We start from the raw sequence: 22,167 nt of genomic DNA on the forward strand, positions 1-22,167 counted from the left end.
CTACATTATACTTTATATTCCCAACTCCTCTCAAAGAGATATTAATTGACCCTATGTTCACTTGATATTAATTGACCCTATGTTCACTGACTGCAGCACTGACTTCCGCCACACCAACCCAGCACTGACTGCCACGGGGGCTGTGATCAGACCCTGCTTTTCTCTCCGGGCCTCTGTCTGGGCCTGATCGCAGCCCCCTTAGCAGTCAGTGCTGGTTTGCTGAGGTGCTCGCAGCGCAGCAGTCACTGACTGCAAGACTGACTTCTGGTGTTCGGTCAAGCCTTTGGTCGTTTTGGACGTTACAGACCCTGGTTCTTTATATATATAGATTAAATGTGTAACATTTCTCTGCTCTAAATCTTTAGAGTTTAGTTTAATAAATATGTGCTGAGACATATATGCCTACTATATGTCAGGCATTGTGCTAGGTCCAAGGGATACTGGGAAAAGTGACAATGTATCCACAGAAGAGAGGAATGTGGGATGTGTGCTGGCTGGATGCTAAGGACAAGGATGCTGCTGGAGCAAAGGGAGGGCCTGATGCCAAAATGAGGGGATGGGCCTGAGGGAGGGATGCTTGGAATGTGGTTCTCTTGTTTTTCTATTAATAACAACAATAATGAAAGATATTGGGTGTCCCATCTGCATTGGTAGCCCTGAGGAGGGAGAAGAATGTGGAGCATTCAGAGTCTATAGAGCATGGGCGGCTGGTGGGCTGAGTTTTAGAGCTCAATCATGGTCTGAAACAGTATGGGGAGGAACTGGAGTTACATTCCAGGAAAACCACTGGGTGGTATGTGGAGGGACCTGATGGACCCCTTGGAGGAGAAGAGAGGGGGCTGGGGCCAGGGAGGTGCAGGTTGCCATCATTGGTCTCTGAGTACAGGCCATGGAGGGGAACACAGTGGCCCTAGCCCAGGCCACGTAGAGTCCTGGAGCCCAAGGCGCAATCCAGTCATTGATGTTTCAGCCTCACATCCTTGTCTGGGCTGTCAGGCTGAGCAGGGCCCTGGAGTTAGTCCCAATCTGTTTCCTTCTATTCTTTGACAGGAAGCTCCTGGAGAGCCAGCCCCCAGCCCCTCCCCCTCCCAGCACTCCCTCTCTCTTCTCCACTATGGACAGAGCCTCCACGGAGCAGCTGCTTGCCCACCACAGACCCAGCTGACATGGGGACTGCTGGAACAACGCAGCTGTGCTGGGTGATCCTGAGCTTCCTCCTACTCCAAGGTAAGAGGCACTGCCACTCTGTCAGCAATTCCCCTCCAGGGGCTGGCAGTCCTGAGCGCCTGCCCCTCGTTCAGGACACACACCACATACGCAGCTCTCCATCCAGGGCTGTGCCCAGGGGAAATTCCAGAGCCTTTCATGAAAGAGATCAGTTGGACTGGGAGGTAGTCATTACCAGGCACAGGTAAAATAGCACATGGTTAAACCTTTTTGTGGGAAAATTTCCAGGGTGAACCGGGGCTCCCATAGAAGCTGGCCTCCTAAAATGTGGAATGTGACTGGCTGTCTTGGTGTAAGATTGAGGTCTGAAAGCGCCTTCTGGGATGTTCTAGCACAAAACTGTCTGCACCTTGGGCTTTACAGTGATCTTTTTTTTTTCTTCCGTATGGGGAGTAACAACCTGGGAATTCCAAATACTGACTCTAAGCTCACACACAGCACGAGGGATTCAAGTTAGGTACAAAGAACTGTTTGCCAAAGAGGATGTACTCAACACCCTCAGCCAGGGGTCTAGATGAGATGGTCTTCAGAGGAGATAACTTGAAAAACTCCGCTTAGACAGGGCTTTGCTAGCTGATGAGTGGGGAAACAGCTCATAAGGGGTCCTCTAATTAGGGAGCAGTTGCTGGGAACCATGAGAAATCCAGGAGATTCTGACTCACAGGGCAGCAACTTCCCTTTGGTCATTCCTTCCCCACCCCCACCTCACCGTCCATGAGTCCTCTGTGGAAGATTCATGAACCTGGGCTCAAAGCAGCCGAAGAGAACCCACGCAAGAGTGCTTGGATGGGAGAGGGAGGATGCCTTTCTTGGTGGTGGGTGGGAGGTCTGAGTACCAGTAGACTGCCTCGTGGAGAGGTCAGGCATTTCTTTACAAGTCCACGGTTGGAAGTAAAACTCTGATTACTCCACCTGCAACCTCCTTCCCAGAGGATAGAGTCACGCATTTGATCTGGGGCTGGGGGACGAGGCTGTTGTCCAAACTGCAGAAATGGCAGAGAAGATTAAAAGGTGTGACTCATGGGGTGGCATTTTCATAGGCCTAGGCTTCTCCCAGCTTCCCTACCCACTGCCCTGTCCTGGACAAGTGCCAGGGCTAGGAATGCCCTGTGTAAACTCTACGTAAGCCATGCTCACCGCTTGAGTTTCCTAACCTCTTATCTAATATCTCAGAGCACTTACTGTCTCCTTCGTTTTGGTGGGCTGAGGAATCCTTTTGGGGATATGCAAAGGGAATTGACTCTCGATACACAAATCAGGGCAGGGCAGACTTGAGACTTGGAGGATTTGAGAGAATAGGGCAAAATTAAAAATGTGTAGCATTTATTGAGCGTGGACTCTCTGTCTGGCAGGCACTATGTTAAGTACTTTATATGCATCTTCTTATCCTCACAACCACTGATGAAGTACTAAAATCACTTGCAATTTAACGAAGAGAAAACTAAAGCCCAAGCCAGTAAGTGACAGAGTCAGGACTTAAACTCAAGCCTGTCAAACTCCAAAATCTATGATTCCAACTACTAAGGTATGCTGCTGAGAAAAACAGGATGGTGGTGGTGGAGGAGGAGGAGAGAGAGGCAGGTAGTGATTAGGGAGGGGAGACCGGAAAATAAGAAATCCCAGTGGCCGTGGCCTTTGGTTGTCTGCGTGGCCAGTGGTCAGAGGCACCCTGGCCTGTAAAAACAGATGCTCCTTTAATCCCTCCTCTACTCACAGAGGAATCTCCTGATGACAAAAAGTTCCATTAGTGGAAGGGGGGGGGCAGGTGACAAAGAGCAGGCTACTGAGAATTGGAGCTTGTGACTTTGGAACTCATTCCAAGACATTAGTTTTGTTTTTAGATAAATGTGGGAAGGCAGGCACTGTGCCCTCCCACTAAAAACTAAAGTTATAACCATATAGAGCTTAGATGGTTTCCAAGAAACCTTCTGATGGGTGTTTTCAGAACATGCCTTGGATTAAAAGGGTCATTCCCCAGCTGGGAAAAGTTCTCTCTAGCCTGGGTCACCTACAAGTTTTAACTCCCCTCTTGACCCCCACCCAATCAGGGGATGAAGTGTCAGAGATGGTAACCTGGAAAAACAGCCTCGGCACGGCCTAGGGTTTGGGAACGGGTGGGCTTGGAAACAATTAATTCCACACTATCCAAGTGATAGCCCCATGGAGGAAGGCAGTGGCTAAGGAAAATAAACAGACCAACAGGCTGCCGCTGGTTGGCTGGGCCCCTGGCCCCCAGCTGCTTCTGTTCACCCAGGCCCCAGCTTGGTACTTCCCTGATTATGGGGGCTGAGGGAGCAGAGGGCCAGGCCAGCTGCTGCAGTCCCAGCCTGAGTGGAGGGACGGGAACCCAGCTGGGCGGCTCCACTTCCCCATGTTTTCCTTTCACATTGTTCACAGGTTTCAAGAATGATTTCATTGTGGAAAATGAGCAAACACAACCTGACCTTTGAGGTCCCACAGACACAGGGGACACATATATGGGCACACAGGCACACACACACACATCTGCATAGAGGTTGGCAGGCATACACATGTAGTTGCAAAACAATCTAGAGAGAGCTTCTTACTGGGGCATCCTAGTAACCTCCTCCCTGGGTTTGGCCAACAACCATTATTGAGGAGCCTCTACCTATGAGAGTTAAGTTGACCACTCATTCTAGAGCTTCCCTGCCTCCTGGCCCCTACCTCTGGCTGGAGGAGGGCACAGAGATAGCCCAGATACCAACCCCAATCCCTAACTCCATCTTACTCATCACATCTTTCCATCCCCTTCCCTTGGGCAGGACTAGTATGACACTATTTGCAGGGTAGAATGGATGGCACAGTGGTAGTATAATGTCAGCATTAGTTTGGAGCCCTGGAGTCTTTGTCTAGACTTGGCAGGTGTCTGGCCCTCTGTTCTTGGATGTATCACTATTTTAAAATAACCTTCCCCTGACGTTGTATCAGATTGCTATAAAACCCACGTGGGATTGAAGAGACAGGAAAGGACTCTGGGAACTGAATCATGAGGTGGTGGTGATGATGCTATTCAGTCATGATCTCAGAGGAAGCCAGCCCCGTAAGCTGGAGCCACATCCTTTAGCCCTCTGTCAGCATGGGAGGCTTGAAAGCCAATTTCCGGGGGCTCTGTGCTGGGTGGGAGACTCACAAAGCTAGTCTATGCCTTTTGCTTTCTCTTGCAGGCCACAACTCCCAGCCCATGACAATGCAGCCCTCTAGCCCTCAGGGTAAGAACAAACACACAGGGACTCCTCTAGCATTTAGGTCTGGGAGCTTAGTAAGGCTGAGGAGAACTCTAGGCACTGTTTTACACAGATCTTAGGTGATTAGGGGTGGGGCCAGAGCTCTCAGGACATCCAAAGCTGAGCTCATCTAGGGACTTTTTTCAGCTTGGCCCAGTCTAACCTGTTTTGAAAGAGAGAGATGAATGGTTGCAGGTGAGGGATGGGGTAAGAAGACTAGAAAACACCAGCTATAGGGAAGAAGAGAGGGACTCAGAGCAATAAGAGGCAATAGACCATCAGCCTCAGATGATCTGTTTCAGGAGCTGTCAGTCTAAGTCTGACTATACAGCCAACTTCTCCCAACACAAGTGAGTGAGTGTGGTTGCTGAGGGGCCAATCCCTGCCCCCTGCCCAGCACCTTGCCCATCCCTTCAGACTTGCTTGCAGCCCAAGAGTTCTCATATGGATTAGAAGTGTGTGTCATCAAACCTGCTGCACCTCCAACTCCCCATATGCCTCAGTCCTTGCAGGGGACAGCCCTTCCTCAGAGCCCAACAGCCCAAGCCCTCTGTCCAGTACCAGTACCCCAGGTACTCTGCCACTGAAACTACAAATTCCATCAAGGGAGGGCCCAATGAGGAAGCAGACACAGTTTCAGCTCTAAAGGAGAATACGGTGGAGAAACAGACAAGTAAACAAGATCTTACATTGACAATTACAGACAGGGTAGAAGGATTGTGTGGGCATAAGATGAAGGTGCTATTGGAATCCAGACAAATGTCAGCCACTTCCAACTTGGGGGCCAGGGAAGACATCCCAGAGTGCTTCTAAAGCTAAGGCCGGAGGAGGAGTTGACCAAATGAAGACTGTGGGGTGAAGGGGGGTAGGGTGTATTCCAGGCAGAGGAAACCGTACAGGTGAAGACCCAGAGGTGAAAAGGAGGATGGCTCCTTCTGGAAGTGAAAGCAGTAATGAAAATAACAATTTTGGACTAAAGAGCCTTCCCTGTGTACATGCTGGTTGAAGCCATAGCAGGCCCACAAATGCTTCCTAATCCACAGCTGCTCCAGAGAACGCCTCACAGGTCCCCACAGTACCCAGTAAACCTGTGATGCCAAGGTCAAGCACCATGGATGGTCACTCCCCATCCCAGCCACAGGAGCACACATCAGGATTTGGTAAGTATCAAGCTGGGTTCCTTCTTCTCCTCTTGAGGGGGCCCAGGTCCTGCCCCACAGTGAGGGGTCTCAGGATCCACATCAGTGGCACCCTGGTCTGGAGAGAATGAGAGAGGTTTGGTGGGGAATAGAGACAAGGACTTGGACCTGGTCACAATGAAGGTAGAAAGAGTTGATTCAGGATTGATAAAGGCATAGAGAAGGAAAGGAAGGGTTAGGAGAACCCAAAATAATGGAAAGGAAGGCAGAAAAGGTTGGGAAAGAGTTACATGCTTCTCAAGGCAGGTTGGTCTTCACCCAGCAGCATGGGAGAAGAGCTGGGCGGGGTGGTTACCCTCCACCTTGGCCTGCTGTTCATGGCACAGGCACAGGGGTCCCAAGCAGCAGCAGCAGTAGCAGTGGTGGCAGCAGAAGCAGAGGTATGTCCTGTCTGTGCTCACAACAAAGAACACCTTGACCCTTTCTCTCATCCTACCCCTTGGCTCTGTTTTTTTTTAACACGCCCAGACATTTTTAGGAGGGGGGTGAGGACAAAGAAATGGAACAGCAATCAGGCCTGTAGTACAATGAGTCTCAGAGGGGATAAGATGGATGACCATACCACTTTTTAAGAGGGCCAGAAACATATGCCCTTTAACTGGCAGGCTGGCTTGTTAGATCAGTGCCTGGAGACAAACATCCGGTGCCCTTCTTTCCTCCCTCTTCAACTCTTGGCAAAACACAGATGGCTCAACCTTGCCTAGTCTGTCTCCCTATGTCTGCAGCACAAATCCCTTTCCTCTGGGCTCCAAGGGGATGGTGGGAAGAGCATAATGAGGGAAGCATCCTGGCATCCTGGACTTTCTGGAGTCCTTTGGAACTAGTAACACAAACAACCAGCAATCTAGTCATGTGATCCAACAGCACCCAGTTCTGACCTTCATCCTCATGGGACCTGGTCACAGGGGCAGGGAGGAAGTCTTTTCTGTAGGGCTTGAGCTCTCTCTGCAGTCCTCTACCTGGAGGAAATGTGTGTGTGTATGGGGCGGGGCGGGGTGGGGGAGACTAGCTTTCTCTGGTAGGCTGAATAAGTCCTTTCACTGAAGCACCCATCACCATTCCGTTTTAGACACCTCTCAAAATGTTACTTCCAAATTGGCCACCACGAGCCCGAGGACAAGAGAAGACCCCACCATTCTGCCCAGCGCTATGTCAGAGCAAGTGCTCACTGTGGCTGCATTTGGTGAGAGGAAGGAGAAGGTGGGATGTGGCAGGGGACCCCACTTTTGAACTGACTTGGACACTGGTCAGGAAACACAAGTTCAAATCTCACCCATTTGTGCTAGAGGGTTTGGCTGACAAAGAAGGCTTTGGTGGGAAAGAGCCTCCACTGACTCTAGTCAGCTCTTCTGGGTTCTGCTAGGTTTCATGTTCTTATGGGAAGATGGGAGAAGGGCTGTGGAACCCACTCTGGCCAGGGCAGCAAGCTGAGAGTTCATTAATTCGCAGAGAAGGGGAATTCAAAATTCACTTTGCTCTGGACCCTATCTACAGAGCACTTAGCTAGGAAGAGAATTTGAACTCATATTATCCCCTCTTGTCCTCTCCTCTCCCTCCTCTTCACCCCACCCTTTCCCTGTTCAGGTGTTATCAGCTTCATTGTCATCCTGGTGGTTGTGGTGATCATCCTGGTCAGTGTGGTCAGTCTAAGGTTTAAGTGTCAGAAGAACAAGGAATCTGAAGGTACATGCCTGAATCTTGGGTACCCTCCTTTGCCCCTCTTTGCTGAGGGACCCAAAGCTAGATTCTGGGACTGACACCCAGCCTAGAGTTGAGGGAAGGGATGGGAACATCAGCACCATTAGATGAAATGGGAGGGGCAGGTTGGGCTTCTGAGTAACAACACGTGACCCCCAATCTGTGCCTTTGGATTTTTACAGATCCCCAGAAACCTGGGAGTTCAGGGCTATCTGAAAGGTAAGACTGTCAGAGGTGTAAGTAGGAATTATCTATCTGACCTCTCAGTCTTCTCTCCAAGAAGAAACCAAAGCTTCCTGCTTTCTACACACACACACACACACACACACACACACACACACACACACACACACACACACACGGAATCCTGACAGCCTCCGCTGAGATCAGAGCTAGGGGCAAGCAGGACAAGAGCAGACTTGAAAGGAAGCAATCAGGTGACAGGAGATGGACTGGAACCCTTCAGCCCCAGGGATAAGCGCCTTTTACCCCTTCATGAAAAGTGTGGGAATTCAGATTCTAATATACCCCTTTAAATAAGAAGATACTTATTTAAGGAACCATTTATTGAATACTTTGTGTGTGCCAAGCCCTTTGATAGATATTTGTTAATATTATCTCAAATTCTTAGAGCAATTCTTCAAGGCAGATATTACTGCATTTTATACATTTAAAAATTGAGACTTAAGAGAGGTCGTAACTCAGTCAAGATCACACAAGCAGTAGGTAGTAAAACAAAGATTTAAATACAAGTCTTTTGTGTTTCAAAACACTCTCATTTCATTATGATCCACCACCAAAACAAAGGTCTGAGTTTTAACAACCCCCTGTACAGTTTCTTAACCCCCCACATTGCCCTCCCACTCCTCATATCCATAACCCATGTTCCCTTCCTACTCCTAGCTGCTCCGCAGCCAATGGAGAGAAAGACAGCATCACTCTCATCTCCATGAAGAACATAAACATGAATAACAGCAAAGGATGCCGCTCAGCAGAGAAGGTACGTTTTTCCTGGTTCCCTCCTCCCTTCTCCCTCCTCCTTCCTCAAGGCTCTTGTACTTTAACCAGAAAGGAGATACGTTCAAAGACCCAAGCTCTTCTCTTCTCTTGCCTATTATATTACTACTTCCAAGAAGTTCACCCTTCCTTCATTAAGTATTTATTTTGCAGGTTCTTTAAAAGCAACCGTGGGTCCCTATGAGTACGAGGATGATGAAGCTGCCCTGTGCCTGTAAGAAGGAAGGTGATGCCCTAAGCGGTTTGGCTCAGTGGATAGAGCGTCGGCCTGCGGACTGAAAGGTCCCAGGTTCGATTCCGGTCAAGGGCATGTACCTTGGTTGTGGGCACATCCCCAGTAAGGGATGTGCAGGAGGCAGCTGATCGATGTTTCTCTCTCATTGATGTTTCTAACTCTCTATCCCTCTCCCTTCCTCTCTGTAAGAAATCAATAAAATATATTTAAAAAAAAGAAGAAAAAAAAAGGAAGGTGATATTATCAGTAGAGGCAGTAAGCCACATATAAATTATTTCATTGTTTCACATCTACTCCCAGCTCTAAAGGATACTAACATTCCTCCAGATCTGGGAGCAAGCTACCAATATGAGAGACTCTTTCCCAGGTGGACCGCCACTCCAGAAACAAAGACAGCTCCTCCCACCTTCTCAAAGTCATAGGAAGGAGAAGTTTGTAGAGCAAAAGCAAGAAAAATTACAAAGTGGATCGGTCCTTTCTACTTGGCATTAAAATTATTTTCTGGCCTTCAGTCTCATTTCTTTTATGGTCTATGCCCCTGTGCACATTCTTAACAGAACATTCTAGCAGCTCTGGGGTCTCCTTTCCTAGGTGAAGCGTGTATGCCAGTTTCTGCCCCTGTGGGGAGTTCTCTGAGAGATTTGGGAGGTGGAGAGAACTTTCATCAGGTCTGCCTCAGTCCATTTAGTTTATTAAGTAGGATGAAGTGACTGACTAACCTAACTGCTCTAAAAGAGGGAAGAGAAAAGGAGCTATAAACAGTGGCCAATCATCACCAGTAAAGCAATACTAAATCTGCAGGTGAGAACATGGGAGGCACAATGCATTCTAACTAGGAAACTCCAGTGGTGAGAGCTAAATACTATAAGGGCAAATGTCCTCTGCATGTCCCAGGGTAGACATGCCTCACTGTGGTTCCAGCTGTGGGAATAACACTGGGAAGGTGTGAAGCAAAGATAGGTCTATGACTTTAAATATGTTTTTATTGATTTGAGAGAGAGAGAGAAACATTGATGTGTGTGTGTGAGAGAGAGAGAGAAAGAGAGAGGAGAGAGAGAGAGAGAGAGAGCGCGCGCGATTGCCTCCTGTACACACCCCAACTGGGGACTGAACCTGCAACCTGAGCATGTGCCCTGACAAGGAATCGAACCAGTGACCTTTCTGTGCATGGAACGATGCTCAACCAACTGAGCTACAGCGGCGAGGGTAGGTCTATGACTTTATAAAACAAAAAGCAAATACCCACCCACTTTTCCCCATATAGCTTTATCTGTGTGTCCTAAAAATAAAAGATCATAAATAAGGTAAAGTCATTTAAAGAGAAGGAGGAAAAGAAAGCAGTTATCTGTTTTCTTGGTAATCTGTGTTTGAAAATAAATCTTGGGGAGAGTCAATGGAAGAGCCATCTGTGTATGTTTACATGCAGTGTTTAACTTTATAAGCATCTGCTAGTTGGTAGTTTAGAACACAGGGAGAACACAGATTACCCATGCTGAAGCCACAATATGCTATTTTCTTCCGGATTTAGACTCTGAAAGGTGATATGAGAGAGAAAGCCTAGAACAACAAGTTTTACCTTCTCTGTCTCATTGAAACAATTCAAGTGGACGAAAGAAACTTAGTAGATTCTAAAACCCTCTCGGCAGGGCCTGCAGCCTGCTCCTGTCTGTAGCTCTTATGTGGTACATTGTGCCCAGCATATGAGAGGTCATGAACACTGGCTCTTGGGTGCAGGAAATCTATTCACAAGGCCACAGACTCACTGCTTGACTTTGACGAAATCACCCCCCATTTCTGAGCCTATTTTCTTTTCCAGTGAGGTGGCTGGACTACTTGCCTTTCCTGACTTTTCTGGTTCTTATATTCTAACGTCCTATACACTCTCAATGTAGGGAAAAATTAATCTTTTGAGTAGATATTGCTCTGGGTGGGAGCCAGAGACAAGTCTTAGGTGACTCTGGACAAGTCTTTCACATTCTCTGTGCTTAGATTTCCCTGTGTATTCATGTGTATAAAGGGAAGAATGATCCCTCCTGGACCTGTCTACCTCGTGGGCTACTTAGTAGGTAAAATGGAATGGTAAATGGAAGTAAAAGTACTAGTTGACAATTGTAGCAGAAAAGGTGGAGTACCACAGCTGAGATCTCACACTTCAGGATCATGGCACTTGTTCCCTGACTACTGAAGTGTTGGTTGCTAAGGGCTCCTAGGCTGGTTGATGACTGGTTGATGGGAGTGGCTGTGGGGATGAAGACCTGGACCTCTTGCCTCCATTTCTCCCTTTGTCCCAATCCTGCCTCCTTTACACCTCATAGATGTTCCAGAAGCACTCACCAATAAGCCGTCAGTATGCAAATCTCAGTGTCTCAGTCTATTTCCTGGAGTACCCAAGCTATGACAGCATTACTGCAGCATTTCTAAAAAATAATACAGCCTGGCCAGCGTGGCTTAGTGGTTGAGTATGAACCTATGAACCAGGAGGTCACGGTTCAATTCAAGGTCAGAGCACATGCCCTGGTTGCAGGCTCAATCCCCAATGTGGGGCATGCTGGAGGCAGCCAATCAATGATTCTTTCTCATCATTGATGTTTCTATCTCTCTCTCCCTCTCCTTTCCTCTCTCTGAAATCAATAAAAATATATTTTAAAAAATAAAAAAATAATTCAGATATATTTTATTTGAGCCACACTGCTAAAAGCACATGACTTTTTAGCCAGTTCCAGTACAAAAATCCATCATTGGAATAGAACTCTCCAGGTGACATAACAATGTCTACAAGTACTGGATTCTGTTCCAGTTCTTATTCTAACTGCCATGGGCTGCTTATCATACTACAGCGATTATGTCAAGGACATGGGCTTCACTCAGTTGCTGTCTCCATTATAAGATCACAAGTCCCCTGACCCTGGACAACGTCCTGCAAACACGAGCTGTTAGTCATAAGCTATTTATATGTCGGGGATAAAGCGTGAACTGGTATTAATGAGATTGAAAGGCTTTTACCTGGAAACTGACACTATAGTACTATTAATCATGCTGATATTCCGGTTGCTAAATAACTATCCTTTTGGAAGGGACTGAGGATGAATTCACTTAATGCTGAATTCTGCTTGCTAGCAAACTATATGAGAAGGGTTTCTGCTGGAGGATCCTACTATTTATGCAAAAACAAGACTCCACCTCTGACAGGAAATCCAAGCGCAGCCTTCTGCAGCTCCTGAAGCTTCCCTGAGACCGTATCTCTTCCTTAATGTCTAGACAACAGGATGGTGGCCATTTATAAGACCACTTCCTCCCTATTCTAACACAGGACTACATGGTCCCAAAGCAGGAACAGGTGATGGGGGTAGGATGGTTGCTGTAAAGTGTCCTTCTTTCACTTCTTCCCACATCCTATGGAGGGGGGGGGGGGCAACCAGCAAACTAGCTCAGGTGCACAGTCCCAGTCAGACAGAGGAATCATTTACTCAGGATCTTTCTTCCAGGCCTAGATGGGGCAGCATCTCAATCATATAGGGCACACAGCAAACCTCACTGTCGCCATCAAAAATTCACTACAGTTCAACAAGCATTTCTAAAACTAAGTAGAGAAAACAGATAGAAATCTGAGGCTGGCTCTGGGTAAAATAATTTAGTGTACAAAAAAAATCACAGCAGACCCCCGCCCCTCCCCCTTGGCCTAGTTCCTGTGCACAATTTCCCAAAGCCAAGCTAGTACTACTTAATTCTATTTGAATCTGCTGGAAAACATTGTGTGTCTGCTCAGCAGTATCCCACTGGATTTGTGGATGTCCTTTCTCACTCCTTTGAACTTCTTTCTATACCTACCTTCTTATCTTTGTGAACTGCCTTAGAGATTCCAATTTCCCTTCCCTTATATCCTTCCCAGTTGCTCTCTCACTCTTCCTGCTGTTACTCTCTCCTGACAACACCATCATGAACCCTTTGAACCCACAGCTCCCTCTTACCAAACACAGAGATTGAATTTGACAGTGGGAATTATTTTGTTGAGTGGTTGGTGTGCTTAAACAAAACCTGGCACAGAAGTGTTTTAAATGTTGGGGTTTGGAGTTCTAAGTTAGTCCTGGTGATAGAGTCAGAAAAATTCATCCAGAAGTGTTAGTTGAGGTATAAATGAGCTGAAGGGTACATTTGCATGGCAATATCTGAGAAGGTTGCAAGAATGAACCTTTTTTCTTTTCTTTCTTTTAAAAAAACTGATCTAGAGTAAATGAGTCATCTAGAAAAATGGGGGAACTGAGGTTTCAGAGAATGATAGGAAAGGCTGTAGAGATACCAACCATTTCCAAGAGGCTCCAGTTTCCCAAATCTTGCCCGGCATTTTGTTTGTTAATTCTCACCAGATGATATTTTTCCCCATTGATTTTTAGAGAGAATGGAAGGGAAAGAGGGAGGGAGGGAGGGAGGGAGGGAGGGAGAGAGAGAGAGAGAGAGAGAGAGAGAGATGTGAGAAAGACACATCAATTGGTTGCCTCCCCCACAAGCTCTGACTGGGGCCAGGGATCCAACCTGCAACCCAGGTACATGCCCTTGACTGGGAATCAAACCCAAGACCCTTCAATGTGCAGGCAGATGCTCTAATCACTAAGAACACCAGCCAAGGCTTGTCCAGCGTTCTTGAACCTGGACTCTACTCCTAAGTAGCCCCATAATTCATAGCATGGCTTTTCAATCCAATCACCCCCTACAGTGCTCTAGCACTCCCACTCTCAACCAGATATCTCTAACTTCATGCTACTATGACATCTCTGAGTACCTCTAGACCTTAGCCCTGTGCCCCTGGACTCCAAGGCACACCCCATCTTTCCCTGTCCATCTTCAAGAGCAATTTGTCTAGTTTCCCAAAACTACATCATGGATGTCCCTGATCGGGTCTTTCGTCTTCAGAGCACAGATGGCTTCTTCAGAACCCAGCCCTCTGTGAGTGTGCTGATGCTTATGTATCCCAGGGCCATGGCTAGAGGTAAGGGATGGAACTATATAGTATTGAAGGCTTGCTCCTTTCAGTTTGTCTCTAGGGCTGTGATCTCCCCAACCCACCCCAACTGTCTAAGTAGATACTGGTTGATACCATAATTGACATAACTGATTTGGTTTTCCTGGATAAGATCTCAATGAATTCCAGGTAATTTTTTGTTTGGGGAAGACCATGATAATTTTTCATTTTTGCACACCCGATCTCTGGCCATCCAAACTCACCTGCAGGCATAAGTCAGTAAGGACACTGTACCATCTACCTATGAAGAACTAGTTTTATTCTTTGCTAAAAGACTCCATGCAAATCTGAGTGAGGGAAAGCAGGACTATTTCTTCGTTTTCTTTTTGCTAATCTTCTAGGGCCTGGTCTTTCAGATAAAAGGGAATGAGCCAAGGAAACTGCTGGGGTGAAAGAGAGAAGAAAAGCCTCAGAAGGGTGCAGGAGTAGGACGGGATGAAGGATTAAGAACAGCAAAGGCCGACTCCAATAAGTACCTGCTCTTTTTTTTCTTTCTCTACTCCTGACCTCTAGTGGTTCTTCCAATGACCTTGTGCCTGAAGAGCTGGGGGAGGAGGGGCATACCCAGACTGCTCTCTAACCACATAAATCTACCTCACTTTTCTACTCTTCGTGGCTCTTAAGTTCCCAGGGTTGGGTTCAGCATCCACAAAACCTGTCTCTGAATCTCCAACAGGCATTGGTGTATATTTGTTTCTTTAAATTTTTATTTATTGATCTCAGAGAGGAAGAGAGAGAGGGAGGGAGGGAGGGTGGGAGGGAGGGAGGGAGGGAAAGAGAGAAACTTGCTTTTTATGCATCCATTATTTTGATTCTTTTATGTGCCCTGACCTGGGATGGAACCTGCAACCTTGGCATATCCCGACGATGCTCTAACCAACTGAGTGAATATTTTAAAATGACAGCCTGAGGAGAAAAATAGTCATACTGTCACGCTGTAGCGGCAGCCCATAGTTTACAAAGCCTTTTCCAGGCAGGATCTCATCGCGCCTCCTTGAATGTCCCCAGCTGTAGGCAGAGCCAAAGCCACTACCCCGACTCTGCAGATGAGGGAAAGCTGGGCCCACAGTGGCCATGGTTTCTTGCTGTGAGTCACTAGCCGCGCGGCTGTCAACTAGCAGCAACGCACCCCCACAGGCCTCGCTTTCACAAAGAACCCCTTACTCCTTAGCATCTCCGACTGTCCCTCGTGCGGAGCCCGCCGGAAGTTGTAGTCCAATGTCCCGCAGCTTCAATGGATTGGACTACAATGACCAGCATGCCCTGCGCTCCTTGCCCCGCCCCCCATCTTTTTCAGCCTCAGGCGCCGGGGAGGTTCGGTTGACCTGCTGACTGGGAACCAGAAATGGCAGCTACTCTGGGCAGCGGGGAGCGCTGGACGGAAGGTACCAGGTTCTGGTCTTAGGGCGGGACAGGGCAGGGTTCGGCAGAGATCAGGGATGGGGACCTTGAAGGTGCCCGAGGGCTGAGATTCTGGGCCTGAGGTGAAGAATGGAGGCCTATGAGAACATGTTGAGCCCGAGTAGGGTTCCGGATGAGGTGGTGGACCGCCCAGGGTAGGACCCAGAAACCAAGAGCGCTGGCTCAGGCTGAGGAACCGACCGGCAGCCCAGAGTCATCCGTGAGGACTTGTTGCCTCCAGCCCCCAACCCCGCCCCGCCAGGGCCCCGCCCAGGCCCCGCGGCAGTCAGACCGGCCTGCACCGGGGTGTCCAGAGGCCCAGCAGGCTATGAGGTCTCCCGCAGCATTCTTTCATCCTCGCTACCAAACTGGGCTGCTGGATCCTTGGTCTCAGTTTGCTCTTGTCTCTGCAGCCCGCATCAAGACCGAAAGGCCGGCTTTTTCTATCCTACAGTCAGGCAAAGAGTATTGATCCAATACCTATTTTGAATCCTGCATTATGCTTGCTGATCCCGCAGCAGGGACTTGACAGACATGGGCCCCTGAGATCACAGAACTCTTAGTTCACTAAGGGAGTATGACAGGTAAACAGCCAATTACAAAACAGGGCCAGTAAGTCCTGGGCTATACACAGCAAGGTCTAGTTTTGGGAAGCACACTGACAAGGAACCCAACATGGCCTGGGTGTCTTATGGAGAAAGTGTTACATATGATGACATAACGAATGGTTGGAGTTAGTCAGGCTGACCTAGTGGAAGAATGGTGCTGGCAGAAGGAACAGAGAAAAGAGAAAGCACTGCTGATCTGAAAGGAGTTTGGTGTGGCTAGAACATAGACTGGTAACGAGCATGTGGTGAGAGATGAGGCTAGAGAGGCACCTGAGCCCATGATAAGAAATTTGGGCAAGGAGCAGTGCATAGTCACTAGGGGATGTTAAGCAGGAGAAGAATGTTTTTAAAACCTTTCCCATATCCTCCAGATGGGACATGAGTACTTGCCTTCTTTGACTGGATTACTATGGTTCTCTACATTCTGCAGGTGTTATGATTAATTGAATTCTCTCCCTTTATAATGTCTTTATGGTCAGGAATAGATTTTACCTGTACATCTCCTTAACCAGTGTCTTAAACATTAGTTTAAAATAACTGAACTCATCTCTATTTTAAATCTTAGTGGTGGCAGGAATTGCAACAGAAACTATTATTTTATGAGCAATGCCACTTCTGACCATGGACCACAGAGAACTAGGCTTCCCACAGCATTGCACTAAAGGCAAGGTATTGGGCAGACAACTCTTGAGCACCTTTTCTGGTTGAGTCAAAATATTTGCTGACTGACCACTGTAGTTATGGTGGACATTATTATGCTTTATGTTTCTGGCATTATAAGTTTTTCATGGTTGCCTCCATATTTTCTGTATTGTTTTCTCAAGGAAGATGTTTGTTCGTTTTTGTATGGATGCTTAAAAGTCAGCATGATGTCAGTAGCCTGGCCCTCATCTGCTCATACCTACAAGCAGCCTCCCGGATGGCTAAGGCAGGTAGCAAAGTTGATTTGCAGGTCAGACTGAGACCTAATGGAGGGGCTGTTGCTTTGCAGCTTACATTGATGCAGTTAGAAGAAACAAATACCCAGAAGACAGACCTCCTGAAAGTCATGATCCCTGTGGTTGCTGTAACTGCATGAAGGCGGAAAAGGAAAAGAAGTCTGAGAACGAGTGGAATCAGACCTGGCAGGGTGAGGGGAGTGCCACTTATACTGAGGAGCAGCTGCTTGGGGTACAAAGGTGAGCCTGTAATGGGATTAATTGAGTGATTTTATGTAGAACTAGAGGCCCGGTGCACGACATTCGTGCACTGCGGGAGAGGGGGTATGACTCAGCCCAGCCTGCACCCTCTCCAATCTGGGACCCCTCGGGGGATGTTCGACTGCTGGTTTAGGCCTGATCCCTGTGGACTGCTGGCTCACAATCTGGGACTGCTGGCTCCCAACCGCTCGCCTGCCTGCCAGCCTGATCTCCCCATAACCACTCCCCTGCCAGCTTGATCAATGCCTAACTGCTCCCCTGTCAGCCCAATTGCCCCCAACTGCCCTCCCCTGCTGGCCCAGTAACCCCCAACTGCCCTCCCCTGCAGGCCTGGTTGCCCCTAACTGCCCTCCCAAGCCAGCCTGGTTGCCTCCAACTGCCCTCCCCTGCTGGCCTGGTCCCCCCCAACTGCCCTCTCCTGCTGACCTGGTTACCCACAACTACCCTCCCCTGCCGGCCATCTTGTGGCAGCCATCTTTGACCACATGGGAGCAGCCATCTTGTGTGAGGGTGTAAGGGTCAATTTGCATATTACCTCTTTATTATATAGGATGTCTAGCACAGACAATGTGCTATACTATTAGTATTGACTGCTATTGTTATTATTTATTATTATTACTAGAGGCCCAATGCACGAAATTCGTGCTAGAGTAGGCCTTCCTTCCCCCGACTGCTGGCACTGGCTTCCCTCTGGCACCCGGGACCTGGGCTTCCCTTGCAGCCCCGGCTTCGTCCAGAAGGTCGTCTAGAAGGATGTCTGGTCTAATTAGCATATTATGCTTTTATTATTATAGATTATTATTATTATTGAAGCATAATAGCTTCTTGGCCTCAGGGGCAGAACTAGGTGGAAATGGAGTAGTGGGGTGTAATCTGAGGTATCTTTCCTGCTTCTATAAGAGAGGCAAGAAAAATCAACTAGATATAACAGACATCTGTACAACTTTCTACCCCAAAATAGCAAAATACATATTCTTCTCAAATATATTTGGAACATTCTCCAGGATAGATCATATGTTAAGTCATAAAACAAGCCTCAATAAATTTAAAATCTTACAGTGACCTGCTCGGCCAGTGTGGCTCAGAGATTGAGCTTCAACCTATGAACAAGGAGGATACAGTTCGATTCATGGTCAGGGCACATGCCTGGGTTGCAGACTCAATCCCCAGTAGGGGGTCTGCAAAAGATAGCCGATTGATGATTCTCTCTCATCATTGATGTTTCTATCTCTCTCTCCCTCTCCTCTCTCTGAAATAAATAAAAAAATATTTTTTAAAAATGAAAACTGTTTAAAAAAAATTATACAGTGGCCCAGCCAGGTGGCTCAGTTGGTTGGAGTGTCATCACATACACCAAAAGGTTGCAGATTCAATTCCCAATGAGGGCACATACCTAGGTTCTATCCCTTGGGTAAGGATAAACAAAAAAATCATACAGTGTATGTTCTCTGAAATCAACAACAGAAGGAAATTTGCAAATATTAAAATTAAACAACCTATCTACACTAATAAAAGAGACATATGCAAATTGACCATACCTCCATGATGCCCACCAACCAACCAGGAGTGAGTATGCAAATTAACCCAACAAAGATGGTGGGTTAATTTGCATACGCAGTTGCAGAGTGAAGACTGAAGGCTCCGGCCCAAGCAAAGACTGAAGACTGAAGAGGCTCAGCTTCTCCCCTGTGGCTGGAGCAGAGAAGCCAAGCCTCAAGGCTTGGCTTCTCTGCTGAGGCCAGAGCGAAGGCCTGGGTCCCGGGTGCTGGAGGAAAACCGGTGCTAGCAGCCAGGGGAAGGAAGGCTTATTGCACAAATCTTTGTGCAATGGGCCTCTAGTTCCTAAATAACAAAGGTTACAGAAGAAATTACAAGAAAAATCAGAAAATTCTCTGAGATGAATGAAAGTGAAAATACAGCATACTGAAACATAATGGATGCAGCTAAAGCAATACTTAGAAGGAAATTATAGCTGTAAATATATATTTAAATCTCAAATGACTAACCTAATCTTCTCCCTTAACAAACTTAACAAACAAAAAAAGAAGAGCACCCTACCGGTTTGGCTCAATGGATAGAGCGTCAGCCTGTTGACTCAAGGGTCCCAGGTTTGATTCCGGTCAAGGGCATGTACCTTGGTTGCATGTACTGGGGAGTGTGCAGGAGGCAGCTGATCGGTAGTTCTCTCTCATCGATGTTTCTAACTCTCTATCCCTCTCCCTTCCTCTCTGTAAAAAATCAATTAACAAAAAATAAAATAAAATAAAAAGAAGAGCAAACTAAATCCAAGCAAGAAGAATGAAGGAAATAATAGAGTGGAAATAAATGAAATAGAGGATAGAAAGGCAATAAAGGCAACAAAATCAAAAGGTGTTTTTTTTTAAATATCAACAAAATTAACAAACCTTTATCTACACCAGCGATTTTCATCTTTTTCATCTCATGACACACAAGCTAATTACTAAAATTCTGTGGGCACACCAAAAATATATATATATTGCTGATCTAACAAAGAATATGTATAATTTTGATTCATTTATACCGGATGGCTATTGTTGGCTATTGTCATTTTTTTATTTGACAATCTAAGGCAGGGGTGGTAAACGTCCAGCCCTTGGGCTGTATAAGGCCCACAAAATCATTTGGTCTGGCCCTGCCAAGGCAACCACAGATGGGACTCAAAATTCAATAAATCTAGGAGTTTTTTTCATAGCAACATAAATTTATATTAAGTGAATTATGTTAAGTGAATGATGTTATAAATATACAAATGGCCCTTGGCAGAAAAAAGGTTTCCTACCCCTGATCTAAAGAAAAAGAGGTCAGGACCCCTGGCTAAATAGTCAGGTATTGCATGTTTTAAAAATTCTTGTGGCACACCAGTTGGAAATCTAGACCAACCAAGAAAAAAAAAAGAGAGAATATTTAAATAACTAGAATCAAGAATGAGCCGAAACCGGTTTGGCTCAGTGGATAGAGCGTCGGCCTGCGGACTGAGGGGTCCCGGGTTCGATTCCAGTCAGGGGCATGTACCTTGGTTGCGGGCGCATCCCCAGTGGGAGGTGTGCAGGAGGCAGCTGATCAATGTTTCTCTCTCATCGATGTTTCTAGCTCTCTATCCCTCTCCCTTCCTCTCTGTAAAATATCAACAAAATATATTAAAAAAAAAAAAAAGAATGAAAGTGGGTACATCACACTAATCTTATAAAAATAATAAGAGCCGAAACCGGTTTGGCTCAGTGGATAGAGCGTCGGCCTGCGGACTAAAGGGTCCCGGGTTCGATTCCGGTCAAGGGCATGTACCTTGGTTGCGGGCACATCCCCAGTGGGGGGTGTGCAGGAGGCAGCTGATCGATGTTTCTCTCTCATCGATGTTTCTAGCTTTCTATCCCTCTCCTTTCCTCTCTGTAAAATACCAATAAAATATATTTAAAAAAAAAATAATAAGAAAGTACTATGAATAATTGTATGCCAACCAATTAGATAACCTAGATGAAATGGACAAATTCCTAGGCAGATACAAACTACTGAAACTGATTCAGAAGAAACAAAAAATCATATAGACCTATAAGAAAGAGATTGAATTAATAGTCACAAAACTTACCACTAAGAAAATGCCAGCCAGGATGGCTTCACTGGTAAAATCTACTGAACAAGAATTAACTAATCCTTACAAACTGTTACCAAAAAAATACATGAGAAGGGGACACTTTCCAACCCATTCTATGAGACCAGTATTACCCTGTAACCAAAATCAGACAAAGACATCACAAGAAATTTAAACTATCAACTAGTGTCTCCATGGATATAGATTCCAGCAACATATAAAAACATATAAAAAGGATTATAGACTTGACCAAGTTGGATTTATCCCAGGAATACAAGGTTGTTTAACATATGAAAATCAATTAATGTAATACACCATATTAATAGAATAAAGGACAAAAGCCATTTCAATAGGTGCAGAAAAAGCATTTGACAAAATGTAATACTCTTTCATAATAACAACACTCAACATGGTAGGAATAGGACACTTCCTCAACCTACAAATAATCCACAGCTAACATACTTAATGATGAACAATTGGATGCTTTCCAAGATCAGAAACAAGACAAGTATGTTCACTCTAGCCACTTCTATTCAACACTGTGCTAGAGCTCCAAGCCAGGGAACTTAAGCAATAAAAAGAAATAGAAGCCATCCGGATTGGAAAGAAGTAAAACTGAATTCACAGGTGATATGATCTAGTATAGAAAATCCTAAGGAAAACACACACACACACACACACACAATTAGAACAAATAAATAAGTTCATCAGAGTTGCAAAATGTAAGATCAGCATACAAAAATCATTGTTTTTCTATACAATAGCAATGAACAATCCAAAAATGGGGGCAGGGGGACAAACAATGTCCAAAAAGCCAGTTTCGTTTATAACACTATCAAAAAAGAATAAAATGCTTAGGCATAAATTTAACGAGCAGAGTAAAATTTTATATTGAAAACTATAAAACTTTATTATAAGAAATTAAAGATCTAAGTAATGGGAAGATAGCCTGTGTTCATGAATTTGAAAGATTATTATAGGTAATTTGTAATACTCCCCAAATTGATCAACAGATTTAATACATCCCTATCAAATTCCCAGTTGCTCTTATTGCAGAAATTGACAAGCTGTTCCTAAAATTCATATGGAAATGAATAGCCAAAACAGTTTTGAAAAAGAAGAACAAAGTTGGAGGACTCATATTTCCTAATTTTAAAACATACTACAAAGCTACAGTAATGAAGGCAATGTGGACTAGTATAGGATAGACATGTAGATCAATGAAATATAATTGAGAGTCTGGAAATAAATCTTTATTTACATTTATGGACAATTGATTTTTGACAAGAGTGCCAAGACAATTTAATGGGGTAACAAATTGTCTTTAACAAATGTTGCTTGGACAACTGGATAGCTACATACAAAAGAATGAACTTAGACCCCTCCTCACACAAATATAAAAATTAATTCAAAGACATAATATAAAACCTAAATGTAAGAGTGAAAACAAACCACATGGCTCAGTGGTTGAACACTGACTTATGAGCCAGGAGATAAGGGTTTGATTCCCAGTTAGGGCACATGCCTGGGTTACAGACTTGATCCTCAGTGGGGGTCATGCAGGAGGCAGTCAATCAGTGATTCTCATCATTGATGATTCTATCTCTCCCTCTCCCTTCCTCTCTGAAATCAATAAAAATAATTATTTTTTAAAAAAGAGTGAAAACTATAAAACTCTTAGAAAAAAAACATAAATGCAAGTCTTTGTAACATT

At 45.8% G+C, this 22,167-nt stretch overlaps 2 protein-coding genes across 4 annotated transcripts in view; both read left to right on the forward strand.

Annotated features, from left to right (window-relative positions):
• Positions 1-1,117: 1,117 nt before the first annotated feature.
• ECSCR (endothelial cell surface expressed chemotaxis and apoptosis regulator) lies at positions 1,118-9,130 on the forward strand. Of its 2 annotated transcripts, XM_080672787.1 has the most exons (8): positions 1,118-1,227; positions 4,413-4,457; positions 5,516-5,632; positions 6,741-6,854; positions 7,256-7,354; positions 7,552-7,588; positions 8,273-8,369; positions 8,540-9,130. In XM_080672787.1, the coding sequence occupies exons 1-8, from the start codon at positions 1,167-1,169 to the stop codon at positions 8,546-8,548; spliced, it is 579 nt and encodes a 192-aa protein (XP_080528913.1). In that variant the 5' UTR covers positions 1,118-1,166; the 3' UTR covers positions 8,549-9,130. The 2 variants fall into 2 exon arrangements, with proteins under 2 accessions (XP_080528913.1, XP_080528914.1); XM_080672788.1 differs by lacking the exon at positions 4,413-4,457 and having other exon boundaries at positions 8,540-9,127.
• A 5,787-nt stretch (positions 9,131-14,917) lies between these two features.
• The window catches only part of DNAJC18 (DnaJ heat shock protein family (Hsp40) member C18), a 29,060-nt gene continuing 21,810 nt past the window's right edge, over positions 14,918-22,167 (forward strand). For both annotated transcript variants that reach the window (XM_080674762.1, XM_080674763.1), the window contains exons 1-2: positions 14,918-15,023; positions 16,639-16,825. In XM_080674762.1, coding sequence (XP_080530888.1) covers positions 14,984-15,023; positions 16,639-16,825 — 227 coding nt within the window. In that variant the 5' untranslated portion in view covers positions 14,918-14,983. The remainder of the gene's footprint in view (positions 15,024-16,638; positions 16,826-22,167) is intronic.

The sequence above is a fragment of the Plecotus auritus genome (assembly GCF_963455305.1).
Source record: "Plecotus auritus genome assembly, chromosome: 6".
In the NCBI taxonomy this organism is placed as follows: Eukaryota; Metazoa; Chordata; class Mammalia; order Chiroptera; family Vespertilionidae; genus Plecotus; species Plecotus auritus.